The sequence below is a fragment of the Pan troglodytes genome, chromosome 5, assembly GCF_028858775.2.
Source record: "Pan troglodytes isolate AG18354 chromosome 5, NHGRI_mPanTro3-v2.0_pri, whole genome shotgun sequence".
In the NCBI taxonomy this organism is placed as follows: domain Eukaryota; kingdom Metazoa; phylum Chordata; class Mammalia; order Primates; family Hominidae; genus Pan; species Pan troglodytes.
In genome coordinates this window covers 171,053,950-171,079,995 of record NC_072403.2, presented here as the reverse complement: position 1 = coordinate 171,079,995, position 26,046 = coordinate 171,053,950, and the positions used below count along the sequence as shown (strand labels likewise).

The 26,046-nt window shown below is 40.4% G+C and overlaps 1 protein-coding gene across 2 annotated transcripts; it reads left to right on the top strand.

The window, feature by feature from the left end:
- The first annotated feature begins 2,663 nt into the window (after positions 1 to 2,663).
- TAGAP (T cell activation RhoGTPase activating protein) lies at positions 2,664 to 12,783 on the top strand. 2 transcript variants are annotated; one of them, XM_518833.8, is made up of 10 exons: positions 2,664 to 2,895; positions 3,567 to 3,651; positions 3,740 to 3,793; positions 4,116 to 4,182; positions 5,527 to 5,693; positions 6,256 to 6,417; positions 6,939 to 7,048; positions 8,462 to 8,657; positions 9,547 to 9,661; positions 10,650 to 12,783. In XM_518833.8, exons 2-10 carry the CDS (start codon positions 3,625 to 3,627, stop codon positions 11,945 to 11,947), a joined length of 2,196 nt encoding a protein of 731 aa, XP_518833.3. In that variant the 5' UTR covers positions 2,664 to 2,895; positions 3,567 to 3,624; the 3' UTR covers positions 11,948 to 12,783. The 2 variants fall into 2 exon arrangements, with proteins under 2 accessions (XP_518833.3, XP_054542443.1); XM_054686468.2 differs by lacking the exon at positions 3,567 to 3,651 and having other exon boundaries at positions 2,743 to 2,895.
- The last annotated feature ends 13,263 nt before the right edge of the window (positions 12,784 to 26,046 follow it).

Here is a 26,046-nt window from a genome sequence, read left to right as displayed (position 1 = left end):
AGAAGCATCTTTACAGGTGTGGGTTTCACCGGGGTTTCCTTCAGCCCAACCCAGCAAAAGCCACTGAAGTTCCTTTCCACGTTCTGAAGACTCTTACTATGCAGGACGATGAGAGCTTGCTTTTCAAAGAGATGTGTGGGAGACAAGAATATGGAAAAAGTGAATCTAACATTTCCATCTTTTTTTCTAACTTTTGGCATGACTGCTTCCAAATTTTACACTTTATTTATAAATGTTTCTCCTAGTGTTCGTAAAACTGCGATCAAAATTACTGTGAGATTTTCAGAGTTGAGGGTGCAGCACCTGCCCTTCACAACTCTTTCTCTTTCCACAGTAGGCGCCATATGCAGGCGGGGCCACAGTCATAAAGGAGAACGTCTCCTCAGTCCCCCAGCAGCACCAGCCAACAATGGTGGCTTTCCTTCAGTCACAAAATGTACCTATTCATTAGATGTTGACTGTCAAAATCTCCCAGGGACCCCAAAGGATGGCACCTCCCTCTGGGCTTTCCCACCATCAGTTGTGTCAATAAGAAGAGCCAAAACATATTTCTGTTTCAAAAAATGGAGGGGCCCTAATTCTGTTGCCATATTTGCTACTAACTTTTCATCCTAGATAGTTCCCTGGGTGCTTAACTAGGCATGGTAGGTCCCAGAAGAAAAAGAAAAGTCCGTCGATGTAACCATTTCTGCAGGTCATCAAACCATTCATGTTATGTATTTTTAAAAGATGCTGAGGCTGGGCACAGTGGCTCACATCTGTAATCCCAGCACTTTGGGAGGCCAAGGTGGGTGGATCACCTGAGGTCAGGATTTCCAGACCAGCCTGGCCAACATGGTGAAACCCCATCTCTACTAAAAATACAAAAATTAGCCAGGCATGGTGGCGCGTGCCTGTAATTCCAACTACTCAGGAGGTTGAGACAGGAGAATCACTTGAACCCAGGAGGCAGAGGTTGCAGTGAGCCGAGATCGGCCATTGCACTCCAGCCTGGGTGACAAGAGCGAAACTCCATCTCAAAAAAAAAAAAAAAAAGAACAGTAAGTACATTAAGTTTCTTACAAAAATTTGAAAAGTCCGTTTGTCAGGAAAAAAAAAAGTTTAGAAAATACATACTAGCAATGAATATACATCACATATATATTCTATGATATATAGAACATTATAGTAATATTCTATTTTGGCTATTTTATAAGGACATGTATATATTCAGAAATTAGTTATTTAGTACCTACTATATGCCTAGCACTAGGCCGGGCACAGTGTAAATGCCCTTTTTCAGTTAAAAAAATCAGTGAGTTCACTTTGGAGGTTTATAAAGGCAGGAGAGGGATGCTGAAAGAGTGGTGGCCTCTACAGCTGCCCTGGGAACACTGGGTGAACTCTAGCACTGTGGTGGCTTTCAGAGAGGGATCCCCCAGCTGGAAGCCTGAAAACCAGGATCTGTCCCTAGGTCCCCACCGAGCCGCTGAGTTACAGAGCAAATTTCGACCTCTCTGTGCTTCAGTTTCCCAAAGTCTGCCCCATAATCACCTCCTTTCAGTAAAACGACAAAAGAACTGACAATGTGGAAAAGTCTTAAAATTAAAGATGCTGATGATAAATGAAGCCAAGTTATTTTAAAACCTTTTATTGAAAAATTACATAAATAGGGAAGTGTGCACATAAGCCTAGCACCACCCAGATCAAGAATGGACCATCACCAAGCCCCCCGCTGGCCCCTGGAAGTCATTACCATCCCCTCTGGGAAACTGCTACTCTTGCTTCCAACAGCACAGACGACTTTTGCTAATTTTGTGCTTTGCATTAATGGGAGCCGGCAGGATATACACTTTCACGTCTGGCTTCTTTTGCTCAGCGTCATATTACGAGATCCAACCATATTGTTGGCTATAGTCATAGGCTGTTCATTATCAGTGCTATACAACATTCTTTCCCTATGTGAATGGATCACAATTTATGCATCCATTCTCGTGTCGAGGCATTTGAGTGGTTTCATATATAGCCCTTGATCCATAGAAAAGATCAGAAATTCCCTTATGCAGAAGAGTGATCCACAAATGAAATTCACCTTCTCTTTCCTACTTTAAGTTGGTCTGATCAAAGGAATTTTTTGTTTGTTTTCCTTCTGTGTCAGAACGACAGCTGCTCTGACTGTAAATTAAGTATCAATACTTTTGACCAGGAGTTACAGAAAGGAGGAGGGGGTTACTATATTGACAACTGACTCGAGGGAGTTTTCTTTCTACTTCCAAAGGAAACTAACCTGGCTTTGGACAGTGATTGTTCCTCAAGGAAGGGACTGTCTTGGGTTTCTTTCTGGTTCTGTAACAGTGTCCCACATCCAGGGGTGCTAATCAACGTGTGGTGCTGGTGGACAGAGCAGATGGCACGTGGGAGGGGAAACAGCACCCAAACAGGATGCAAAAAGAGGCACTTGAAATTACCACTTTAGAAAATAAAGTGATGTTTATGCACAGAATAACACAATTTCTTATTCACACATCCCACCTATGACATTAATCAGAGCCTTCACCTATGGGCTGAATGTCATGTTTTCCACTCCTAGTAGTTTACAGATTTTTTACTTTGAAGTGGAAGAGATAAAAAAAAAAAAAAAAGACATAGCTGCCCTAAAAGGAATGAGGAAGCGAGAGCTCTCCAGTGTCTGGCTGGCTCCGTCCGTGTGACAGCCCATGATGTTCTTTCCGGTCTCTGTAATATTCTGAATTTCCACCTGCCCGCCCCCTCGCTTATAATGCAGAGCATGTGAAGGGAGACCGGCTCAGTCTCTCTCTCTCCCAGTGGACTAGAAGGAGCAGAGTGTTACGCTGTTTCTCCCATTCTTTACAGCTCACCGGATGTAAAAGAACTCTGGCTAGAGACCCTCCAAGGGTAAGTACACTATATATTAACATGCCTAGAAATTACAAGCTGCCTCGCAAGTCACAGGTCACTCAGATCACAGGCAACAGAAAACAGCTATCCCGTGGAATATGCTCTCACTTTATAAAGTCTCAGGACAAAGCTTTGCTTCAACGTGAAGGCTGCACCTTTTTGGTGTAGGAGTTCTGTAAATGTTATCTTTGTTTCATGTTTACTATTTTAGCATCCTAGGGATATGTTTTTTTTTTCCTTTTTGGATTAGATGAGAAAATCCATGCAAAGCACCTACTACGATAGCTGGCATATAGTCAGCACTCCCCCAAAAAAGTTAATGTTCATGTTAATTGAAAATGTTAATGTAATTGATATCCAGATTATCTCCTGATGGAACGGAATAAATTGGTAACAACGTTTAGAGTGGTAAAGATAGTTGACTTAAATAATTTAGAAATAATTGTGTTCAGATGCTGCTCTTAACAACATACGACATCTGGTAACAGAACTGATTTTAAATGAAAACTTGTCTATGTAATAGTTTTTTCCAAAGTAAAGGCAAGTGAAAAAATAGCAAAATAGAAAAATAAATACATAGTTTCAAACTCTGTGCTTTGGCAAAGTGGCGCTGAAAGTGGCCTACTATGTGTGTCCCTCCTAACTCCTTTCCATATGATTCGCTGTAGACAGAGGCACAGCCACACGGGAGTGAAATCCACCCCTGGACAGTCAGCCGCAATACTGATGAAGCTGAGAAGCAGCCACAATGCTGTGAGTGCCCCTCTCACATTCATTCATTCACGTTTCCTAGAGGCAAGGGCCAAAAGATATTTACCTAATTTTATTTTTTCTCTTTTAGTCAAAAACACTAAACGCCAATAATATGGAGACTCTAATCGAATGTCAATCAGAGGTAAGAAAGCAATTTTTAAAATTTTTTATCTGTACTGTGAGAAGGTGGAAAACTTTGTTTTAATTGAATATTATTTGGGTTGAATATTAATTATCAGAGTAGTAAACTAACATCACACATGTAGTAAATTAAACACATTAATTAGGATCTTATATGATGACAATCAAGACCTTAATATTGCTTCTAGAAGCTAGAAAAAACATCAATGCACTCTACTGACTTCATTTTTAATATGAATAAAATGTTGTATGTGTGTTTTGTGGGGAAAGACTCGATAGGTTTCTTCAGTCACTATATTTAACTGAAATAAAAATGTTTTTAGGGTGATATCAAGGAACATCCCCTGTTGGCATCATGTGAGAGTGAAGACAGTATTTGCCAGCTCATTGGTGAGTTTTAAAAACATACCGATCTTTTATGTAAGTGCTAACAACCAGTGTTCTTGGTTTGCAAAACCACAGCGCTTTTACTCTACTAGGAATTTTTTTGTATAAGTTGTTCTGTTAAAGACCGCAGAACATTAACCCTTAAATGGCAGGTATGCTCCAACTCACTAGAGCAGGGAGTGCTGGGAAAGGAAAGAGCCTCTCCATAGAGAATCCCCAGTTCTGCCAAGCGTTTTTAATGCGGTTCAATCTCCTGGCCATGTATGCTTCGACAATTAGCATGCACACATTTGAAAAACACACAGTGTCTTTTCCATTTTCTTCCTTCTCTTATGGAGAATGCATCCAAGAGCCTATGAAGCAACTGTTGCTGATCTCAAATCCCAAAGGACCCACCATTCACTCTCAACTTTTTTCATAATGCATTTCATTATAGCGTAACCCTGACCCAGTTCTCCTGAACCATAAAGACAGGCCACTTCTTTCTCATCATGCTTCCACTTGCCAATTTGAAATGTATAGAAACAGATGCCAATGCATTTAGAAAATATAGCCTTTATAATTAGTAAAAAAAGGAGAAGGAAGGAAGGAAGGAAAAGAAAAGAAAGAAGGAAATGTTTGAGATTGCAATATCCATTGCACACACATCTTGTGGATTTCGGAAGGACAGAATATCTTGATAACGTTTTGCTGATAATTCCCAGTTGCCAGATCTAGGTTCAAGGCTTCCCGCAGCGATTCGTATTTGCCTCTGTCCTAAAGCAGCAACCTGGAAAACCCAGGTGACCAGTCACCTGGAAGGAAAAATGGTGTTAGCTCCCTCTAGTGGCTGTTTGGTGCCTGCGTGGCTGCAAAGGGTTGGAGCCAGCCCTGCTATGTGCCTTCGAAAACATATTGAGCAAGTCACTTCCTCACCTTTTAAGTTTCGTTTTCTTCGCCAGTTAAAGGAGGAAATCAAAATAATCTATTTCATATCAGAAATTTCCTCTATAGTTATTCAGGCCAGTAGGTTAAGATGGTTGTTTATGATCAGCACAGTTAGGTTTTGCTAATTTTCTGTAGCAAACAGCTGGAAAGAGTGAAAACAGGAAAGGTGGAGGCCTTGAGGAACTCTGGTGTTGCTGTTTAGGGAACTGGTTGCCCTGGTAACAGTGTGGTTGTTTATCGGTTGGTTTTTCTAGATTAAGATTCACGCCCTTTGCTTTCTCAAGTTTTCAAAATTATTTTTCTCACATCGCATACTATAGACCACATTATGCGGCCAACGATACCCATTTTCTTACCTGGATCTTTGCTTCTTAACACTGTAGTCTAATTTTTCTCGTTGCCTTGTTTTCTTGGCTGTAGAAGTTAAGAAGAGAAAGAAGGTGCTGTCCTGGCCCTTTCTCATGAGAAGGCTCTCCCCTGCATCAGATTTTTCTGGGGCTTTGGAGACAGACTTGAAAGCATCGCTATTTGATCAGCCCTTGTCAATTATCTGCGGTGACAGTGACACACTCCCCAGACCCATCCAGGTAGGCATGCATTCTCTCATAAACCTACTTCAGTTTTCAGTTGGACATGCAAAATATTTGGGAAATCTGAATGTCATTCTCCTATTAAGTTTGTAGGAACTGATCTTCCATATTTTCCACTCTTCAACATGGCACTCCCACATACGCGTGCAGTCAGAAGAATATCTGACTGCTTCCATTCCAGAAATTGAAATTAGTTGTATTTGCCAATGAGCTCAGAGCTATGGTCCCTCCATTCCTCTGACTTCACAGAGTGGAGAATGCTGAAGATTTGTAGCTTCTGAAAAGTCAAAAGGGGGAAACAGAATATAGACTTTGTGATCCGAAATCCAATGTTCATATGGAAGTATTTGAAAGGAGAGAGCTCCAAAGTGATTTTAGAAAGTGCAAAATTAGAGCTTTCACAATTTGCCTCCTCTTAGAAAAATAGCAGAGTTGAGGAAGGCCATTGACAGCAACTGGACTAAAAGCAAAATCTGACATCAATATTCCTGTTAAGACTATCTCAGTATACTAGAGAAGAAGGGTAACCCTTTCCTGTTCCTATTGCTGTTTCCTTTAGGACATTCTCACTATTCTATGCCTTAAAGGCCCTTCAACGGAAGGGATATTCAGGAGAGCAGCCAACGAGAAAGCCCGTAAGGAGCTGAAGGAGGAGCTCAACTCTGGGGATGCGGTGGATCTGGAGAGGCTCCCCGTGCACCTCCTTGCTGTGGTCTTTAAGGTGAGTTCAACACACTTGTGCCAAATAACCTGCCAAGGGGCCCTGACACACTCATTCTCAGGATACAAGAAATAGGCTCTTCTCCCCACACAGCAAGGTACACTGATCTTGGAGTTTAATTTTTTTCATTAAGCCCTTTACTTATTTATTTAGTAAGCACCTCTGTTTCTGTGACCTCAGATTCCAACAGAAAGTGATGCATTCTGCTCTCCCAAAACTTTGCCAAGTACGGGCAATTTGATTGTTCCGTGGCATAATCCATACGTCAAAATCCAGTGGCCCCTCAGAACACACCCACCTGGGGATGGTGCCTCTGACTCTGCCTGATGTTAGAAAGTTGCAGAGAGGCCAAGGGTGTTGGAGAGAGGGTTCCCTGGATTCATCAAATGCAGGAATGAAGGGCCACAATCTATGATGGGCCAAGCATAGAGCACCCTGCGATGGAACGAAAACCAGGTGAAAACGAGGACATGGGACATCATACAGTACCAATAGGCCAACAGCCCACTCTCATCCCCCAGGACTTCCTCAGAAGTATACCCCGGAAGCTACTTTCAAGCGACCTCTTTGAGGAGTGGATGGGTGCTCTGGAGATGCAGGACGAGGAGGACAGAATCGAGGCCCTGAAACAGTAAGTCATCAAAGTCATCGGTCATTGCCAGGCCGCATCACCTCCGTCTTTTGATTCTTTACACAGCTTTCTAAATGCTTCATGATCCCTGTTCCATGAGAATTGTGATGTTTAGGGAATCCGAGTGGAATTGCTCGTCCACTCCCAGAACAAAAACCAGAGGGTGCCCTGGACTTTTGAATTTTAATTTTAGCCAAATGAAATATTTCTTCAAAAAGTAGAAAGTGAACTTCAATCCTCACAAATCCCAAGAGGCAGGGAAGTCTGAAAATGTAAGATGTTCAAAAAGGTATGAGATAAAATCAGACCTGAGAACTTTAACACAGGCTCACCAGCAAAGTGTAGGAATTCGGGATTATCTTTAAGCTACACTGACTGGTGTCATGCAAGGCAACAGTTCTCCCATAAAACATCCCTCAGGATGCAGCCAGACAGTGTGGTGGGGGGCAGTTGTTTTGTTCATAAAACTTCATAGCATATTTCATCTTCTTATAATTAACCCAAATGAAAACTATATAATAACACATTCCAGTGAGAGTAAAAATAATAACATATACAATGGAAAGTGTGATCTGTTAGTGACTAGAGAATTCTAAAACCCAAGCTTTGAAATGTCAGCATGGTTGTCACATCCTATGAAAGTTTATCTAAATGTTATAATTGTCCCACATGGCTAAATACTTTCAATGACATATGTATAGAATTGAAGACATTAAAACGTCTGTCCCAAACTGAAAATTCTAAGATTATCACAATGAGTTTCTACCTAGACATAAAGCATTTTTATAACAATTCCTTCTTCTGAGAAATGAAAATAATCACCATTTCATTTTTGAAAAAGTGAGACTTTAAGAAGTCTAATTTCTTATCATTAGAAACAATGTTGCGATTTAAGTGCCGCCTTATATGAACATGCCCTTAGAAACTGATTTAGTCTTCATAAAGCTTTCTCAGAATGTTGTAAAAATGTGTCATCTTCGTTTGGTAATTATAGTTTTGTTTCCATCTTTGTTTTAAGGCAAGAAAACCAGTCTAGTCGTGTTAGAAACAGAAAGAAATTCTACATGACTAAATGATTACTCAACAAAACTATTTTCTAAACATAAAGGCAAACTACGGTGTTTAATGCAGATTGGCTTCATAATTTAAGCTCTGTATAAATAATAAAGGGCTGTGTTATTGGTGTCCCAATTACAAAGGCCAGTTTCTTAGCTCCTCAAGACCTTGTGGTTAACCAGTCTCACTCTGTGTCAGTTGCCACTGGAAGTGTCTGAATGAGCATTTCACAATATTACTTGTGAAAATGCACCTTCCTCATTTTAAAGGAAGTCTGGTTTCGGCAGAAACTCTCAGCTTGCTACACTGAAGACCGTTAGCCTTTTTGAAAACTAACATCCCTTCACTTTATTCCAGGGTTGCAGATAAGCTCCCCCAGCCCAACCTCCTGCTACTCAAGCACTTGGTCTATGTGCTGCACCTCATCAGCAAGAACTCTGAGGTGAACAGGATGGACTCCAGCAATCTGGCCATCTGCATTGGACCCAACATGCTCACCCTGGAGAATGACCAGAGCCTGTCATTTGAAGCCCAGAAGGACCTGAACAACAAGGTTTGTTCTGCTTACTGATGAGAAATCCCCAACTTATGATCTCACCATCTGTTTGCCAAGTCCAGGCAATAAAATGCTTCTGAATGTCTCCAACTGACTCAGAATCACAGTGAAAATATAAAATGCAAAATGCTTTTGTCATAGTTCCACTCTCTCAGATACATGTATCTAATGAAACTGAATAAATCCGTGTCTTCTGTCATCTGTGAGACAGACGAGTGCTGCGAGTGTTTACATCACTCTCTCCCGATATAAAAAAGCCCTTTTGTTTTTGTGTTTTGTACACCACAGTCTATCAGTCTATCAATCTGGGAAACTACTTACTTAAACGAAAATTTTATTAATACTTTAAATTTTTTTAAGTTCTTAAGTTTAAAATGCATGTCTCAAAACACCAAGGAGTATCTAACTTTAATGTATATGATTGTTGGCATGGTGGCTCACGTCTGAAATCTCAGCACTTTGGGAGGCCGAGGCAGGCGAATTGCCTGAGCTCAGGAGTTTGAGACCAGCCTGGGCAACATGACAAAAGCCCATCTCCACTAAAAATAGAAAAAATTAGCCAGGCGTGGTGGCGGGCGCCCATAGTCCCAGCTACTCGGAAGGCTGAGGCGGGAGAATCGCTTGAGCCCGGGAGGCAGAGGTTGCAGTGAGCTGAGATCGGGCTACTGCACTCCAGCCTGGTGACAGAGTGAGAGCCTGTCTCAAAAAAAAAAAAAAAAAGTATCTGATTGTTACCAAATTTCTGTATGCTCTTTTCAGGACACATAAAGATCTCAGATTCTCATTTTGGCACCTGACTCCAGTGTCCCCATTCTTCCTCACCTCCAAAAAAAAAAAAAAAAAAAAAAAGTCTTCAAGCTGACAAATTGCTTACTTTTCCTCACAGGTGAAGACACTGGTGGAATTCCTCATTGATAACTGCTTTGAAATATTTGGGGAGAACATTCCAGTGCATTCCAGTATCACTTCTGATGACTCCCTGGAGCACACTGACAGTTCAGGTATGGAATGTGCTATCATTTGATTACGATTGTAGGGAAAAGTTCATGCCAGTCTGCCAGTCATGTAAAGCATCTCTGATATTTGAGGCAGAAGTTACCTTCACAAATCACCGAGTCAGACTAGACTCCAGTCCATTAGGAAGTCATTAAACATGAAAACCCTGCTCCGGGCTTTTCCTGCAGCGCCTCCTCAGACCACAGATAGTCTTTCCCCCTTCCCAGTGTACATCGCAAATCACTGCTGATTTCACTAAGCTACCTTTAGCTCTGGAGTTGGAGTGAGAAACTTTTGTTTCCACTTCATGGGATATGACTCCATCACAATGAAAATGGGTCCAGTAAAAGGAGCAGTTTTAAAAATTAAGGTCAATACATTTTCAGTGAAATGCTGTTCTCTCTTTTCTTATTCTCTCCTCTCTTTCCTTCCTCCCTCCTTTACTCATTTCCTTTCCCTATTTTTCTTCTGATCTCAAAATAAATTCAGAAAGAAATAAACTTTTCATGTGGTACATTTCTTGTCATATCAAGCCCCTAAGTAGTTCTGCTAATAAATCACCTAGTGCCCTGATTGGTATGAGCAGGGCGAACTGTAGCAAAGTTCATTTCTAAAAGAACCTAAATGGCCATGCGCGGTGGCTCACGCCTATAATCCCAGCACTTTGGGAGGCCAAGGCAGGCAGATTACCTGAGATCAGGAGTTCGAAAACAGCCTAGCCAACATGGTGAAACCCCGTCTCTACTAAAAATAGAAAAAATAGCCAGGCATGGTGGCGGGCGCCTGTAATCCCAGCTACTGAGGAGGCTGAGGAAGGAGAATCACTTGAACCCGGGAGGCAGAGGTTGCAGTGAGCCGAGATCACATCACTGCACTCCAGCCTGGGCAACAAACCGAGACTCCATCTCAAAAAATGAAAATAAAAAATACAAATAAAAATAAATAAATAAATAAACCCAAACAAATGTTCAACTGCTGCTTGACTTCCCCCAGATGTGTCCACCCTGCAGAATGACTCAGCCTACGACAGCAACGACCCTGATGTGGAATCCAACAGCAGCAGTGGCATCAGCTCTCCCAGCAGGCAGCCCCAGGTGCCCATGGCCACAGCTGCTGGCTTGGATAGCGCGGGCCCACAGGATGCCCGAGAGGTCAGCCCAGAGCCCATTGTGAGCACCGTGGCCAGGCTGAAAAGCTCCCTCGCACAGCCCGATAGGAGATACTCAGAGCCCAGCATGCCATCCTCCCAGGAGTGCCTCGAGAGCCGGGTGACAAACCAAACACTAACAAAGAGTGAAGGGGACTTCCCCGTGCCCCGGGTAGGCTCTCGTTTGGAAAGTGAGGAGGCTGAAGACCCATTTCCAGAGGAGGTCTTCCCTGCAGTGCAAGGCAAAACCAAGAGGCCGGTGGACCTGAAGATCAAGAACTTGGCCCCGGGTTCGGTGCTCCCGCGGGCACTGGTTCTCAAAGCCTTCTCCAGCAGCTCGCTGGACGCGTCCTCTGACAGCTCGCCCGTGGCTTCTCCTTCCAGTCCCAAAAGAAATTTCTTCAGCAGACATCAGTCTTTCACCACAAAGACGGAGAAAGGCAAGCCCAGCCGAGAAATTAAAAAGCACTCCATGTCTTTCTCCTTCGCCCCTCACAAAAAAGTGCTGACCAAAAACCTCAGCGCGGGCTCTGGGAAATCGCAAGACTTTACCAGGGACCACGTCCCGAGGGGTGTCAGAAAGGAAAGCCAGCTTGCCGGCCGAATCGTGCAGGAAAATGGGTGTGAAACCCACAACCAAACAGCCCGCGGCTTCTGCCTGAGACCCCACGCCCTCTCGGTGGATGATGTGTTCCAGGGAGCTGACTGGGAGAGGCCTGGAAGCCCACCCTCTTATGAAGAGGCCATGCAGGGCCCGGCAGCCAGACTAGTGGCCTACGAGAGCCAGACCGTGGGGAGCATGACGGTGGGGAGCATGAGGGCGAGGATGCTGGAGGCGCACTGCCTCCTACCCCCTCTTCCACCTGCTCACCACGTAGAGGACTCAAGACACAGGGGCAGCAAAGAGCCACTCCCTGGACACGGACTCTCTCCCCTGCCTGAGCGATGGAAACAGAGCAGAACTGTCCATGCTTCTGGGGACTCTCTGGGGCACGTGTCTGGCCCAGGGAGACCTGAGCTCCTCCCGCTGAGGACTGTCTCCGAGTCCATGCAGAGGAATAAGCGGGACTGTCTCGTGCGACGATGTAGCCAGCCGGTCTTTGAGGCTGACCAATTCCAATATGCCAAAGAATCGTATATTTAGGAGGGACGCCATACGCCATGCCATAGCTTGTGCTATCTGTAAATATGAGACTTGTAAAGAACTGCCTGTAGATTGCTTTTAAAAGGTCTTGAATAAGCTCCTTGAGAAAGTTGTGGAAAGCCCTCCTCAGTGAGGATAGCTACACCATGGCCATGGCGCATCAGATAGTCTCTGTGTACCTGGATTTGTGCAATATGTAAAAATGTATCAAATGTATTATAGATAAGGTGTTAGGTGCAAAGGATGTCTAATAATCCCTGCACACGTTTGTGAACTTGCAGTGAAGTACACTGCTGTTCCTTGCTTCCTGGGGCACTTTTCTCTTGGTTGGTGTTTAAAAATTATCTTCGCTTTTTTAATGTGGCCTCAAATGTCATGCCAATTTTCACATTTTCCACAAACTCCATTTAGGGAGAAATGTTTAAATCTCTGGTATAAGTTTACTCCATACCAGAGTAAACTATATATTACTCTATATAAGCAGCCTTGCAATAACTAATCACCACCATAGAAGAAAGAAACAGACTGCAAGGAACAGAGTTGAGTGTCTGGAGTCATCAAAGGCATTAAAAACTCCAGTAAAAGCTGGGGCCATAGCAGAAATCATGAAAAACACTTCAACATGTCCTTTCAATCATCCAGTTAAATTTGGGTAGATTAATGAAAATGTATTACATCAATATTAACTCATCTATAGCACTTTGAGTTTCTTTGTAGTTCATGATATCCTATCCTATAATGTGGAGGTAAATGATTTTATATGCATTGGGGGTCACATATAAAACTTCAATGTAATTTCACTACAATAAATTGCCTTCCTTATTTGAAAGTAAAAATGTTCTTTTTTTATTGACATGTTAACTCCTTTCCCTCAATTAATAGAAATCCACTAAGAAAATCATTCATATATTGGCTCACTCAACAAGCATTTATTAAATATATATTCACCATTCTAGACTAATAGCAAGACCGGGGATCTTGTTTAGGAAGAAGCAGTCCCTGTTCTCCAGAATTTGCAAAACCATAAAAAAAGCACCTACTTTAAGCCATTTTTTTTTCAGCAAGCAGTCATTCTGCCAGAAAAATGTAGTACACAAATACAGGATAATATAACAAATGTAAAATTTCTCATTTCTAGTGAATTAAACTTTCCAGTAATTTTACATCTCACCTCATTCTTATGATGCTCAGTTTGCTTAATTATTGGCAAACATAATGGTAAAATGTTTGTACTGTATTAGAGCTTTACTGCTCAATTATTAAGATATTTATCCAGTATCTTAGAGATGCTGGACTTCAATTTTCCTTATTTTATCTTTTTAAAATAAAATATCATGCATGCTTCTGATTTGTTATAGAAATATTTTGTGTTGAGTCTTTTCAGAGATGATTTATCAATAATGTGCAAAGTTAATAATGTGTAAAATAGACTGCCCAAGGCAGCATACTCAGACCTAATATTAAAAATACTTTATTGATGGGCCAGGTGTGGTGGCTCACACCTGTAATCCCAGCACTTTGGGAGGCTGAGGTGGGCAGATCATTTGAGATCGGGAGTTTGAGACCAGCCTGGCCAACATGGTGAAACCCCATCTCTACTAAAAATACAAAACATAGCCAGGTGTGGTGGTGGGTGCCTGTAGTCCCAGCTACTTGGGAGGCTGAGGCAGGAGAATCACTTGAATCTGGAAGGCAGAGGTTGCAGTGAGCCGAGATCGTGCCACTGTACTCCAGCCAGGGTGACAGAGTGAGACTCAGTCTCAAAAAATTAAAATAATAAATAAATAAAATAAATAATAAAAATACTTTCTTAAGCCCCAGTAATATATAAATTTCATGGGGCAGAGCTTACCTGACTGCTAACTTAAGAAAAGCAGTCCTTTTCCAGAGTTGGTCACTAATAGCAATAGTTACAATTTTAGCATCTACCATGTGCCAGGCACTATGCTAAGTATTTCAGTACCGAAAAAAAAATCCTCTGCCTCTAATAATAGCCACTTCTTATTGAGAATCAGAGGATTCCCATCAATAGACCATTAAGACTACAAACCAGGAAGCTACAAATGTATTCCCACTTTACCATTCACCTGATCTCCGTGTGACCCTACTCAGGTCACGAAAACCCGACTCAGGTCACGAAAACCCTACCCAAATTTCCTTATTTTAAAAAAGTGGAATGAAACTGGAAGTCCTCTACACAAATGAATAGCACACTTTGCTGACGAACGTTTAGGAGCTCCCTGCCCAAGCAAATGTCATTGTTAGTCTTTGAACAGTGCAGACAGTAACAGCTGACTATCTCAAATATTGCACAGTGTGGTAGCCCCACTCCTATCTACAGAGTCCATCTGCCTTTCAAACAGGTTTTCCCAACCTGGCTCCCAAGTATATTAGTTTTTGAGAGCTGCTGTAAAAAGTACCATAGATCAGGCGGCTCAGACCACAAAAATGTATGTTTCACAGTTCTGAAATCCGGAGGTCTAAGGTCAAGGTTTCAGCAGGGTTGTTTCCTTCTGGGGCTGTGAGGGAGAATAGGTTCCAGGGCTCTCTCCTTAGCACAGATGGCCTCCTCCCTGTGTCTCTTCACATTATCTTCCCTCTACGTGAGTCTGTCTCCAAATTTCCCCTTCTTCTAAGGACACCAGTTATACTGGATTAGGACCCAACCTGATGACCTCATTTTACCTCTGTAAAGACCCTCTCTCCAAATATAGTCACATTCTGAGATGTTGGGGATTAGGACTTCAACATATGAATTTGGATGGGGCAAGACACAATTCAACCCATAACACCAAGCTTTTCAAAATACTACTTAATGATACCTTGAATATGCCAATAATTTGAATATTTCACCATAACCAGAGAGCTAGGGCTTATAGTGAGATTTAGATGACAATAAAATGATGCTTTAGTCAAGGATCCAGGAACACCAGAGTTCTGTCCTCTGTTGACTTCCTAAGGGCCCACACTAATGACAAATGGGACAATCACAGATGTACCTGACGCAAAGTGTATAGTAGAACCGGGTTGGAAGCCTAATTAGGAGCTTAAACTTAAATTCAGGTCTGATTCCCTGGGAGATGCTCTCTCCTCCGGTAAAGAGGGGGAGAGGTGGATGACCCATGATACTCGGATTATCTGTGCTGACACACTGTGCACCATGCCCCCCACCCACACACCAGCACTACTGAGGACTGAAATAAATTAAAACCTGTTTCAGAAATGTTGACTTGTGGGAGTTAACCAAGGTTAGGTGCTTTTGCAGGAGCTTAGCAAAACTAAGATTGCACCAGAACTTGAACGCAACAAATACAACACCTGTGTTACACTGGGGTCCCTTGGAAGCTGAAGTCACAGCTATGGTTTTTAGCGCTAACAAAACAAATAACAGTTAATGGCCATAGCACATCCTATGGCCATAGATAGAATGTGCAAAGAGCTACAAACACTGTTTATCCTTAGGTTTATCCTAAATTAAAAGAATACATTGATAGATAAATTCTTCTGATTATGTTCTCACTGGAAAAATCGCCAATACATGCTTCTCTCTTGAAAGGTCAAACAGACAGAAACTCACATCGGATGCGATCTTACATGTTTCCAGTTTCTTTTTTAATTAAATTATGTAATCTTAACTCTTCCTCCGCAAAAAGAGAATTACTGAGGAATCAGAGGTATAAACATTTTGCTAGAATTGGAAGTGAATCACTTTTTAGCAATATTTTAAATGTGGACTGAACTTCTGCATTATGTTCACTCCAGAGTAAAAATTAAATGTAAATGAGGAAAAACAAATGGGATGAAGTGCTTCCTCCTACTACAGGCTACAAAGAGGGGGGCATTGTGAAACAAGCAAATTTGCAGAATGCAAAATCTGGCCAGAAATAGGAAATGCAGAATGTTAACATCTCCGTGGAAAAAGAAAGACAACGTGTTGACACAGAATGAATACACGACCCAAATTCACAGAACCTGAGTCTGTGAATACCCCGAAATCTGCTCCCATGCACAGGGCACTAAACCTGTCTGAGCTCCGGTTTCTCCATCTATCAGATGAGGGTAATGATAACCTGCATCAGTTACGGAACGCATGTAACAGAAAACCCAGACAACAGACGCTTAACCAAGAAGGAGGTTTGTGCGCTCTATGAAAAGAACAGACTGGCAGTCCAGGGCTGGGATGAAGGCTCATGGCCTCCTCCGGCCTCAGGTTCCTTCCCACTCAGAGCCAGTTTCATGGGGCTATGACCTGTGGACCCAGTGCTAGGGTAATTCTCTGCTATTGGCATTTTTAGAGTATTAATAATTGAGAACAGGAGCCTTGCATTTCCACTTTGCACTGGGCCCTGCAAATTATGTAGCCAGTCTTGTGCACAACTTCAACTTTCTAGTCTACCATCCTTTCTGGGAACATGATCCTCTTCCCCTAACCTTTCCCTCCAGATCCCAAGCAGGAACTTTCTGCTCAATAACCTCTACCTCCATCCCAGAGGCCAGAACTTAGTACGTGGCTTCTTTTTTTTTTTTTTTTTTTTTTTTTTTTGAGACGGAGTCTCACTCTGTTGCCCAAGCTGGAGTGCAGTGGTGCAATCTCGGCTCACTGCAACCTCTGCCTCCTGGGTTCAAGCAATTCTCCTGCCTCAGCCTCCCAAGTAGTTGGAAGTACAGGCGCATGCCACCACACCTAACTAATTTTTTGTATTTTAGTAGAGACGGGGTTTCACCGTGTTGCCCAGGCTGGTCACGAACTCCTGAGCTCAGGCAATCCGCCTGCCTCGGCCTCCCAAACAGCTGGGATTACAGGCGTGAGCCACCGCACTCGGCCAGTACGTGGCTACTCTTACCAGCAGAGGAACCTAAGAAGACAGTTTTTATAGCCAATTGCCTCTCCCAGCAAAATCAGTAAGAAATTAGGAGATGGATACTGCAAGGCCTTGACACAAAAGTCAAATAAAAGAGATCGTAGGTACAACGAAACACATCCAAATTTAGTTGCTCTAATGATTAAAAAGGCAGGATAAAGTAGACTATCTACTTAATATAATGAGACCATTGAAAATGTTCCATATGATTAGGAATAATAAAAAGATAAGGCAGATAACAGTCTCAAGAGTATTTCAATTATTTGTATGCTCACTGTGAGAATTTTACAATTATACAACAGTAGTTTTAAGTAAAATAAATTAGTAACAAATATTGGCCTCCTACAATATAAAAATATTGCATTTGTATAAGGAATTTACAATCTAGTAGAGAAATAAGACACCTTTGACAGCAAAGGTAAGTTCCAAGTGAGTGATAATAACACAAAATACATAGTAGAAATGAATGGCTGCTTCATGGTCTCATTACTTTAGGATATACTTCACATTTAAAGGAACCTTAAAGATTTCAAACAAGTGCAAGTACAACATTCAAAACAATTGTGGAAGGTTCCAGCTGGATATTCACTTACAGGATTTGGCAATATCTTTGAGAAGTAAATAGTTAGATGTCATTTTTCCATCTTTGCTGAAAAGGGCATTTCCTATCCAAAATTTGTTTTGAAAAACACAAAGCAGTAGATAAGGTAACTGCTGATATACGGGCTGTTCATCTTTCCAAACAACACGTATCTTGTTAGTTTCCTAACCAAGGATTTTCAATGTCTTCTTAACACTATTTTTATTGAGTCTAAAGTCCTCTGCCTACCATCTATCATTCAAGGCCCTTCTTAATTTAGGCCCATCCTAAGTAAGCAAATTCACTCATTTTCTTAACTCTCTAGTGGCTTTCTACCATAAATCATAATTATGACAGCAGCTAATTATATATATTAACACTAAGAATCTGAGATATAGCTACAGTGGCGTTCAGATGAAAATTTACATCCTCATATGATTATATTAATAAACAAAAGTAAAAATGAATGAATTCAGCATACCACTTATGGAGTTAGAAAAGGAAATAATAAAAATAAAGTTGAAATTAATAATTTAGAAAACAGAAAAAGAATAAAACTGATAAATACAACCAAAGCTGGCTCTCTGAAAAAATAAATAAAACAAACTTCTGCTTAATCTAAGCAAGGAAAAGGGAGCAATTAAAAACATACAACATGAGAAATGCTAATGGGACAATAACTACAGAAAATTAGAAGAATCAAAAGACTACTTTGCAAATATATTTGAATATTCTATGCAAATATATTTGAAGTACTATATATTATAATACATAATATTATACATTATATTAATATATATTATATATTGTATTAATATATTTGAATACACTATGCAACTATATTTGAAATATGAATGAGATTATCATTTTTCTAGGAAGACACAATTTACCAACCTGATTACAAAAAACAGAAAAATCTTAAGCAGATTTATTTCATAGATGAAACAAAGAAACTAGCCAACCACTCTCCCTAATTCCCTAAGTCCAGTTGGTTTCACAGGATTTCTCCCAAATCTTTAAAAAACAGATCATTCCAGTGCTATTTAAACTACCTAGACTATGAAAAAGAAAAAAAAAAACTTTTAAATTATCTTGATAAAGCAACTATAACTGCTACCAAAACCCAGTAACAATTTCACATACACAAAAAGGAAAATTACAGATCAGTCTTACAAATATTGATGTAAAAATTATAAAATATTATCTAATAGAATATATGATGACCAAGTGACATTTATTCCAAAATGCAAATATGACTTGATGTAGGAATTATTAATATGATATATCATATTAATAAGTTAGAGGGAAAGTAACATGATTAGATCCATAGATAGTAAGACAAGCCCTATCAAAATTTAATCTCCATTATGAGGTTTTTATTTATTATGTTTTTAAAAATAATACAGATAGGGTCCCACTATGTTGATCAGGCTGGTCTTGAACTCCGGGCCTCAAGCAATCCTCCCATCTCAGCCTCCCAAAGTGCTGAGATTGCAGGTGTGAGCCACTGCACCTGGTCTTTTGAGGTTTTTTAAAAATATATGTAATGAAATAGAAATGAATGAACACAATTTTTTAAAAAATATATCTATCTCAGACCAAAAGGCAATATCAGACTTAATAAGGAAACACTAGAAACTCCCTTGAAGTCAGAAAAAAGTCTGATTGGCATTATTTCCTTTTATTATCTAACACACTCTGGAGGTACTATCTAAAGCAACCAGACAAGAGAAAGAAATCAGAGAAACAAAAATTGTAGGAGAGGAGGTAAGGCTATGACTATTTACAAATTATATAATTGGATATCTGGAAAATTCATGAGAATCAACTAATAAGAAAAATTACTAGAAATAAAACACACTGAGCAAGCAAGGTATAAAATAAATACACAGAAATCAAAAGCCTCTGTACATACTAATAGCTAGAAAATATAGCAAAAGAAAAGGCCCCATGTACGTTCACAAAAAATAGATAGGAACAAAGTTAGCAAAACCAGTCAATAATAAGATAGAAATCAATGAACACAATTTTTTTAAATATGTCTATCTCAGACCAAAAGACAATATCAGACTTGATAAGGAAACAAAATGTTCCTGCAGGACAAAGGAGTAGAGTTGAATAAATAGAACCACTTATTATATTTTCAGAGAGTAACATAAAAATCATAAAATATGTCAAGTTATCCTACGTTAATTTTTAAACTTAAGGTGATCTTGATTAAAAAAAAAAAGAAAGAAAGAAAGAAAGAAAAACAGGAAGGGGTTTTTTGATTTTTTTCTTGGTTGTTTTTGTTGCTCACTAGAACTAAAGAAAACTGAATCCACAAATCGTATTTAAAAATCAATAAGCCCTAATAGGACAGAGGACGCTAGAAAAGAGGAGCAATGATGGAAAACTAGAAACCAGCCCTTCTAGATTTTAAGCGACACTCAACACTTTTGGGAACTGGAGCTTGAATAGACCTACCGAACAGAACAGAGGCAAATGCATACACGACTTTGGTATGTAAAGCTGGCATTTCAAATCAGTGGGGACGATAGACGATTCAATAAATGGTGTTGGTATAAATGAGTGGCCATTTGGGAAAAAAAAAAAAAAGAAACATTGGGACCGTATCAACTTATGCTAGGGGAAATTCTGGATACGTGGAAGGTTAAATGTGGGAAGTGAAAGAATCAAAGTTCTAAGAGAAATGAGGAAAAATTCATTTATAATATCAGAGTGGGAAAGCCTTGATAACATGACTTAAAATCCAGAAGACATGAAAGAAAATAATGACAAGTTAAAAACATAAAAATAAAAAACATCTGCATGAGTGAAACACCATAAACAAAGTCAAAAGACAAAGGACAAACTTGGGAAAATATTTGCATGTCATCTAACAGAAACAGAGCTAATTTGGTTTTATTTATTTTCATAGCGTTGGGGTACAGGTGGGTTTTGGTCACATGGATGAATTGTACAGTGGTTAAATCTGGGATTTTAGTGGACCCATCGTCACCCAAGTAGTGTACATTGTACCCAACAGGTACTTTTTCATCCCTTACCTCCCTCCTAGCCTCCCCCATTCTGAGTCTCCAATGTCCACAGTACCACTCTGCATGCCTTTGTGAACCCATAGTTTAGCTCCCACTTATCAGTGAGAACATGCACTATTTGGCTTTCTGTTCCTGCATTAACTCACTTAGGATAAAGGCCTCTAGCTCCATCCATGTTTTGGCAAAGGACACGATTTCATTCTTGGGGCTAACTTTTATAACATATAAAGTTCCTGTAAAAAGATAAGGGAAAGAACAAAACTCAATAAGAAAAGTGCAAGGGATACGAACAGCCAATACACAGAAAAAGAAAAGCAAATGGAACTGGGCATGGTGGCTCATGCCTGTCATCCCAGCACTTTAGAAGGCTGAGGTGGACAGATAGCTTGAGCCCAGAAGCTAAGAGACCAGCCTGAGCAACATAGTGAGACCCACTCTCTATTTTAAAATATGTCTAAAAGAAAAAAGCAAATGGCTCTTTAACTTTTGAAAAGATACACAAGTTCACTCATTTTTTTAAAAAAACTAAACTACACGAAGATACTATTTCTCCCATGAGATAAGCAAAAATCTAAAAGTTTAACAATACACTATGCTGATGTGTACATCTGTTATGTGTAACAGGTGTACATCTAAATGTAGATATACACCTGTGTACATCTGTTATTAAATGTACTACTAAATATTTTATTTTTGAACCTATTATAAATGAAATTGTTTTTCAATTCATTTTCCAGTGGTTTGCTGCTAAAATATAAGAATAGAATTGGCCAGGCACAGTGGCTCATGTCTGAAATCTCATCCTTTGTGAGGCCAAGGTGGGAGGATCACTTGAGGCCAGGAGTTCGAGACCAGCCTGGTCAACAGAGTGAGACCATCTTGACAAAAATAAAAAATAAGCCGGGTGTGGTGGCACATGCCTGTAGTCCCAGAAACTTAGGAGGCTGAGGTGGGAGGATTGCTTGAGCCAAGGAATTTGAGGCTGCAGTGAGCTATAATTGTGCCACTGCACTCCAGCCTAGGTAAACAGAGCAAGACCCTGTCTGTAAAATTTAAAAAAGAAAACATAATTGATTTTTGTATTTTTAATTTCATATACTTTGCCGTATTTACTTACTACTTGATGTGGTTTGGCTCTTGTGTCCCCACCCAAATCTCATGTTGAATTGTGACCCTGAGTGTTGGAGGTGGGGCCTGGAGGGAGGTGATTGGATCATGGGGGTGGTTTCTAATGGTTTAGCACCATCTCCCCACTGCTATCTCATGATGGAATTCTCATGAGATCTGCTTCTTTTAAAAGTGTGTAGCACCTCCCCTTTCATTCTTTCTTACCTGCCATCATATGAAGATGTGCTGGCTTCCCCTTCACCTTCTGCCATGATTGTAAGTTTTCTGAGGCCTCCCCAGCCATGCCTCCTGTACAGCCTGCAGAACTGTGAGTCAATTAAACCTCTTTTCTTCATAGATTACCCAGTCTCAGATAGTTCTTTATAGCAGTGTGAGAATGGACTAAAACAGGAAATTGGTATCAGAGAAGTGGGGCATTGCTACAAAAGATACCTGAAAATGTGGAAGCAGCTTTGGATGGGCAGAGGTTGGAACAGTTTGGAAGGCTCAGAAGAAGACAGGAAGATAAGGGAAAGTTTGGAACTTCCTAGAGACTTGTTGAATGGCTTTGACCAAAATACTGATAGTGAGATATGGACAATGAAGTCCAGGCTAAGGAGGTCTTAGAGGGAGATGAGGAACTTATTGGGAACTGGAGTAAAGGTCATTCTTGCTATGCTTCAGCAAAGAGACTGGTGGCATTGTGCCCCTGCTCTAGGGATCTGTGAAACTCTGAACTTGAGAGAGATTATTTAGAGTATCTGGTGGAAGAAATTTCAAAGCAGCAAAGCATTCAAGAAGTGACCTGGCTGCTTCTAACAGCATATGCTCATATGCATTTCCGAAGAGGTGGTTTGATATTGGAACTTATATTTAAAAGGAAAGCAGAGTATAAAAGCTTGGAAAATTTTCAACCTGCCATGTAGTAGAAAAGAAAAACCTATTTTCTGGGAAGTAATTCAAGCCAGCTGCAGAAATTTACGTAAGTAAAAAGGAGCCAAATATTAATAGCCAAGACAATGGGGAAAATCCCTCTAAGACATTTCAGAGACCTTCATAGCAGCCCCTCCTATTACAGGCACAGAGGCCTAGGAGGGAGAAATGGTTTCATGGGCCAGGTCCAGGGCCTTACTGCTCTGTGCACCCTTGGGACATTGTGCCCTGCATCCCAGCTGCTCCCGTTTCAGCCATGGCTAAAAGGGGCCACAGTACAGCTCAGGTAATTGCTTCAGAGGGTGTAAGCCCCAAGTCTTGATGGCTTCCCTATGGTGTTGGGCCTGTGGGTAGGCAAAGGGCAAGAGTTGAGACTTGGGAGCCTCTGCCTAGATTTCAGAGGATGTATGGAAACACCTGGATATCCAGGCAGAAGTCTGCTGCAGGACTGGATCCCTCATGAAGAACCTCTATAAGGGCAGTGTGAAGGTGAAATGTGGGGTTGGAGCTCCCACCAAGTTCCCACTGGGGCACTGCCTAATGGAGCTGTGAGAAGAAAGCCACCATCTTCCAGACCCCAGGATGATAGATCCACTGACAGCATGCACTGTTCGCCTGAAAAAGCTGCAGGCACTCAATCCCAGCCCACGAAAGTAGCTTTGGGGGTTGTACCCCGCAAAGCCACAGAGGCAGAGCTGCCCAAGGCCTTGGGAGCCCACGCCTTGCATCAGTGTGCCTTGGATGTGAGACATGGAGTCAAAGGAGAGTATTTTGGATCTTGGAGATTTAATGACTGCCTTCCTGGGTTTTGCTTGCAAGAGGCCTATAGCCCCTTTGTTTTGGCCAATTTCTCCCTTTTGGAATGGGAGCATTTACTCAATGCCTGTACCTGCACTGTATCTTGGAAGTAACTAACTTGTTTCTTTATTTTACAGGCTCATAGGCAGAGGAGTAGTACTTGCCTTGTCTCAGATGAGACTTTGGACTGGGACTTTTGAGTTAATTCTGGAATGAGTTAAGAATTTGGAGGATTGCTGGGAAGGCATAATTGTTTTTTGAAACGTGAAAAGGACATGACATTTGTTTGGTAAAGACCAGGTGCAAAATGATATGGTTTGGTTCTGTGTCCTTACCCAAATCTTATGTTGAATTGTGATACTGAGTGTTGGAGGTGGGGCCTGGTGAAAGGTGAATCATAAGGGTGGTTTCTAGTGGTTTAGCACCATCCTTCTAGTGCTGTCTTGTGATGGAATTCTCATGAGATCTGCTTCTTTTAAAAGTGTGTAGCACCTCCCCCTTCGTTCTCTCACCTGCCACCATGTGAAGACGTGCTGGCATCCCTGTCACCTTCTGCCATGATTGTAAGTTTCCTGAGGCCTCCCCAGCCATGCCTCCTGTACAGCCTGTGGAACTGTGAGTCAATTAAGACTCTTTTCTTCAAAGATGACCCAGTTTCAGGTAATTCTTTATAGCAGTGTGAGAATGGAATAATATACTACTTCTAATTATTTTTTAGATCCTTAGGATGTAGAAAACAATCATATGTAAACAATCACATTGCCTGCAAATAAGGACGATTTTGCTTCCTTCTTTCCAATCTTTATCATTTTATCATTCTTTATTGCAGTGGCTAGAAGCTCCAATTCAATATTGAGTAGAAGTGGTAAAAAAAAAATGAGCACATTTGCCTTTTTTCTGAGTTTGGCAGAATATCATTTAATATTTCACCATTAAGTATAATGCTCACTGTAGGTTTTTCATAGATGCTTTTTATGAAGTTGAAGAAGTCCTTCATAGTCAGTTTGGTGAGAATTTTTCTTATAAATGGATATCAAATTTTGTCATATTTTTTATCTACATATGAAAATGATCAGATGGTTTTTCTCCTTTATTCTGTTAATATGGTGAGTTATATTGATTTTCTAATGTTAAACAAACCTTGAAATCCTGGGATAAAACTAATTGGTTACGCTGTATTATTTTATTATTTGCTTTATGTTTGTCTCCTCTGCTGTTAGTCCCTCTTGTTCTCCCTTTCCTATATTCTTTTGGATTAAGTGAATATTTTTATAATTTCATTTTAACTTACCTATTGGTCTTTTAGTCTTTTGCATGATTTCTTAGAAGCTCCTCTAGAGACTATAATATAATCCCTTAACTTCTCAGTCTACTGGCAATTTTACTGGTCCATTTACCCTCCCCGGCCACACCACCAACACTGCCACCATCTTTTATGCCATAGCTGCCATAAAACTTATCTACATGTGATACAAACCTCAAGTCAATATTATATGTCCTTTATACAGTTGTGCATATATGAAAGAAATTAAGAGGAAAATTGGTCTTTGATGTTTACTCCAATATTTATAATTTTTAATGCTTTTTATTCCTTTTCTCATATCATCTCCCTTCAGTCTGTACAACTTTCTTTAGCTTCTGGAAGTGCAGGTCTTCTGGTGATGAATTCTCTTAGTTTTCTGATATCTGAAGATGTCTTCATTTTGCTTTCATTCTTGAAGGGTATTTTTGCTAGACAGAGATTTCTAAGCTGACGGTTTTTTCTTTAAGCACTTCAACAATTTCATTCGACTGTCCCTGACTTCTATAATTTCTGCTGAGAAGTCCGCAACCATTGAAATCATTATTCTCCTATATATAATGTGTCATTTTTATTTACGCTTTTAAGATTCCTCTTTGTTTTTTGTTTGTTTGTTTTCAGTAGTTTGACTATGATGTGTCTAGTTTGTTTTTCTTTGTATTTATCCCATTTGGGATTCACAAAGCTTATCCAATCAGAAAATGTAAACATCTTATTAAATTTAGGATGTTTTCAGCCACTATTTTTTCAAATATTTGCCATCTCATTCTTTTTCTCCTCTCTTCCTGATACTTTAACTATCCATAATCTCAGCTTTTTTTATATTGTGCCACACATTCCTGAGGCTATGTTTCTCACTCCCTTCCCCCGCCCCCCTCCTCCTCTCCTCCTACTTTAGATGGGACAATTTCTATTGCTCTATCTTCAAATTAACTGGTTCTTTCCTCTCTATCTCCATTATGCTATTAGAGCCCATCCAGCAAATTTTTTTTCATGTTTTGTATTTGTCAGTTCTAAAATTTCCACTTTTTATATATTTTCTTTATATATTTTCCATTTCTTTCCTAAAAGTTCCTATCTTCTCATTTATTAGGAGCATTTTTTTCACTCTATAATAGAGTACAATAGCTGCTTTAAATTCCTTGACTAATAGTTTCAACATTTCGGTCATCTGAAATTGACCTCTTTTTATTAACTTCTTTGTTGCCAATACTTCACATTTTCCTGGTCCTTCATATTTTGAGTAGTTTTGGACATGGTGGATGTTTCATAAGTCAAGACTCTAAATTCTGTTGTATTCATTCCAAGGCTGTTGATACTTTGTTTTAACAAGCAATTGACTTGGTTACACTGAAGGTTGTAAACTCCATGTCTCCCATGGTGAGTGGCCATTCAAATCTCAATTCAGTACTCCAAACCTTAGCTGCAAGTGGCTTTGAATCTGGTTTGTGCACATGTGGTTCACGGGTCAGCTAGAGACT

Coding starts and splice junctions, on each gene's coding strand:
- TAGAP (XM_518833.8), top strand. CDS start 3,625: ATGAAGCTGAGAAGCAGCCACAATGCT. Junction 3,794..4,115: donor TAATCGAATGTCAATCAGAG/GTAAGAAAGCAA, acceptor AAATGTTTTTAG/GGTGATATCAAGGAACATCC. Junction 9,662..10,649: donor GGAGCACACTGACAGTTCAG/GTATGGAATGTG, acceptor GACTTCCCCCAG/ATGTGTCCACCCTGCAGAAT.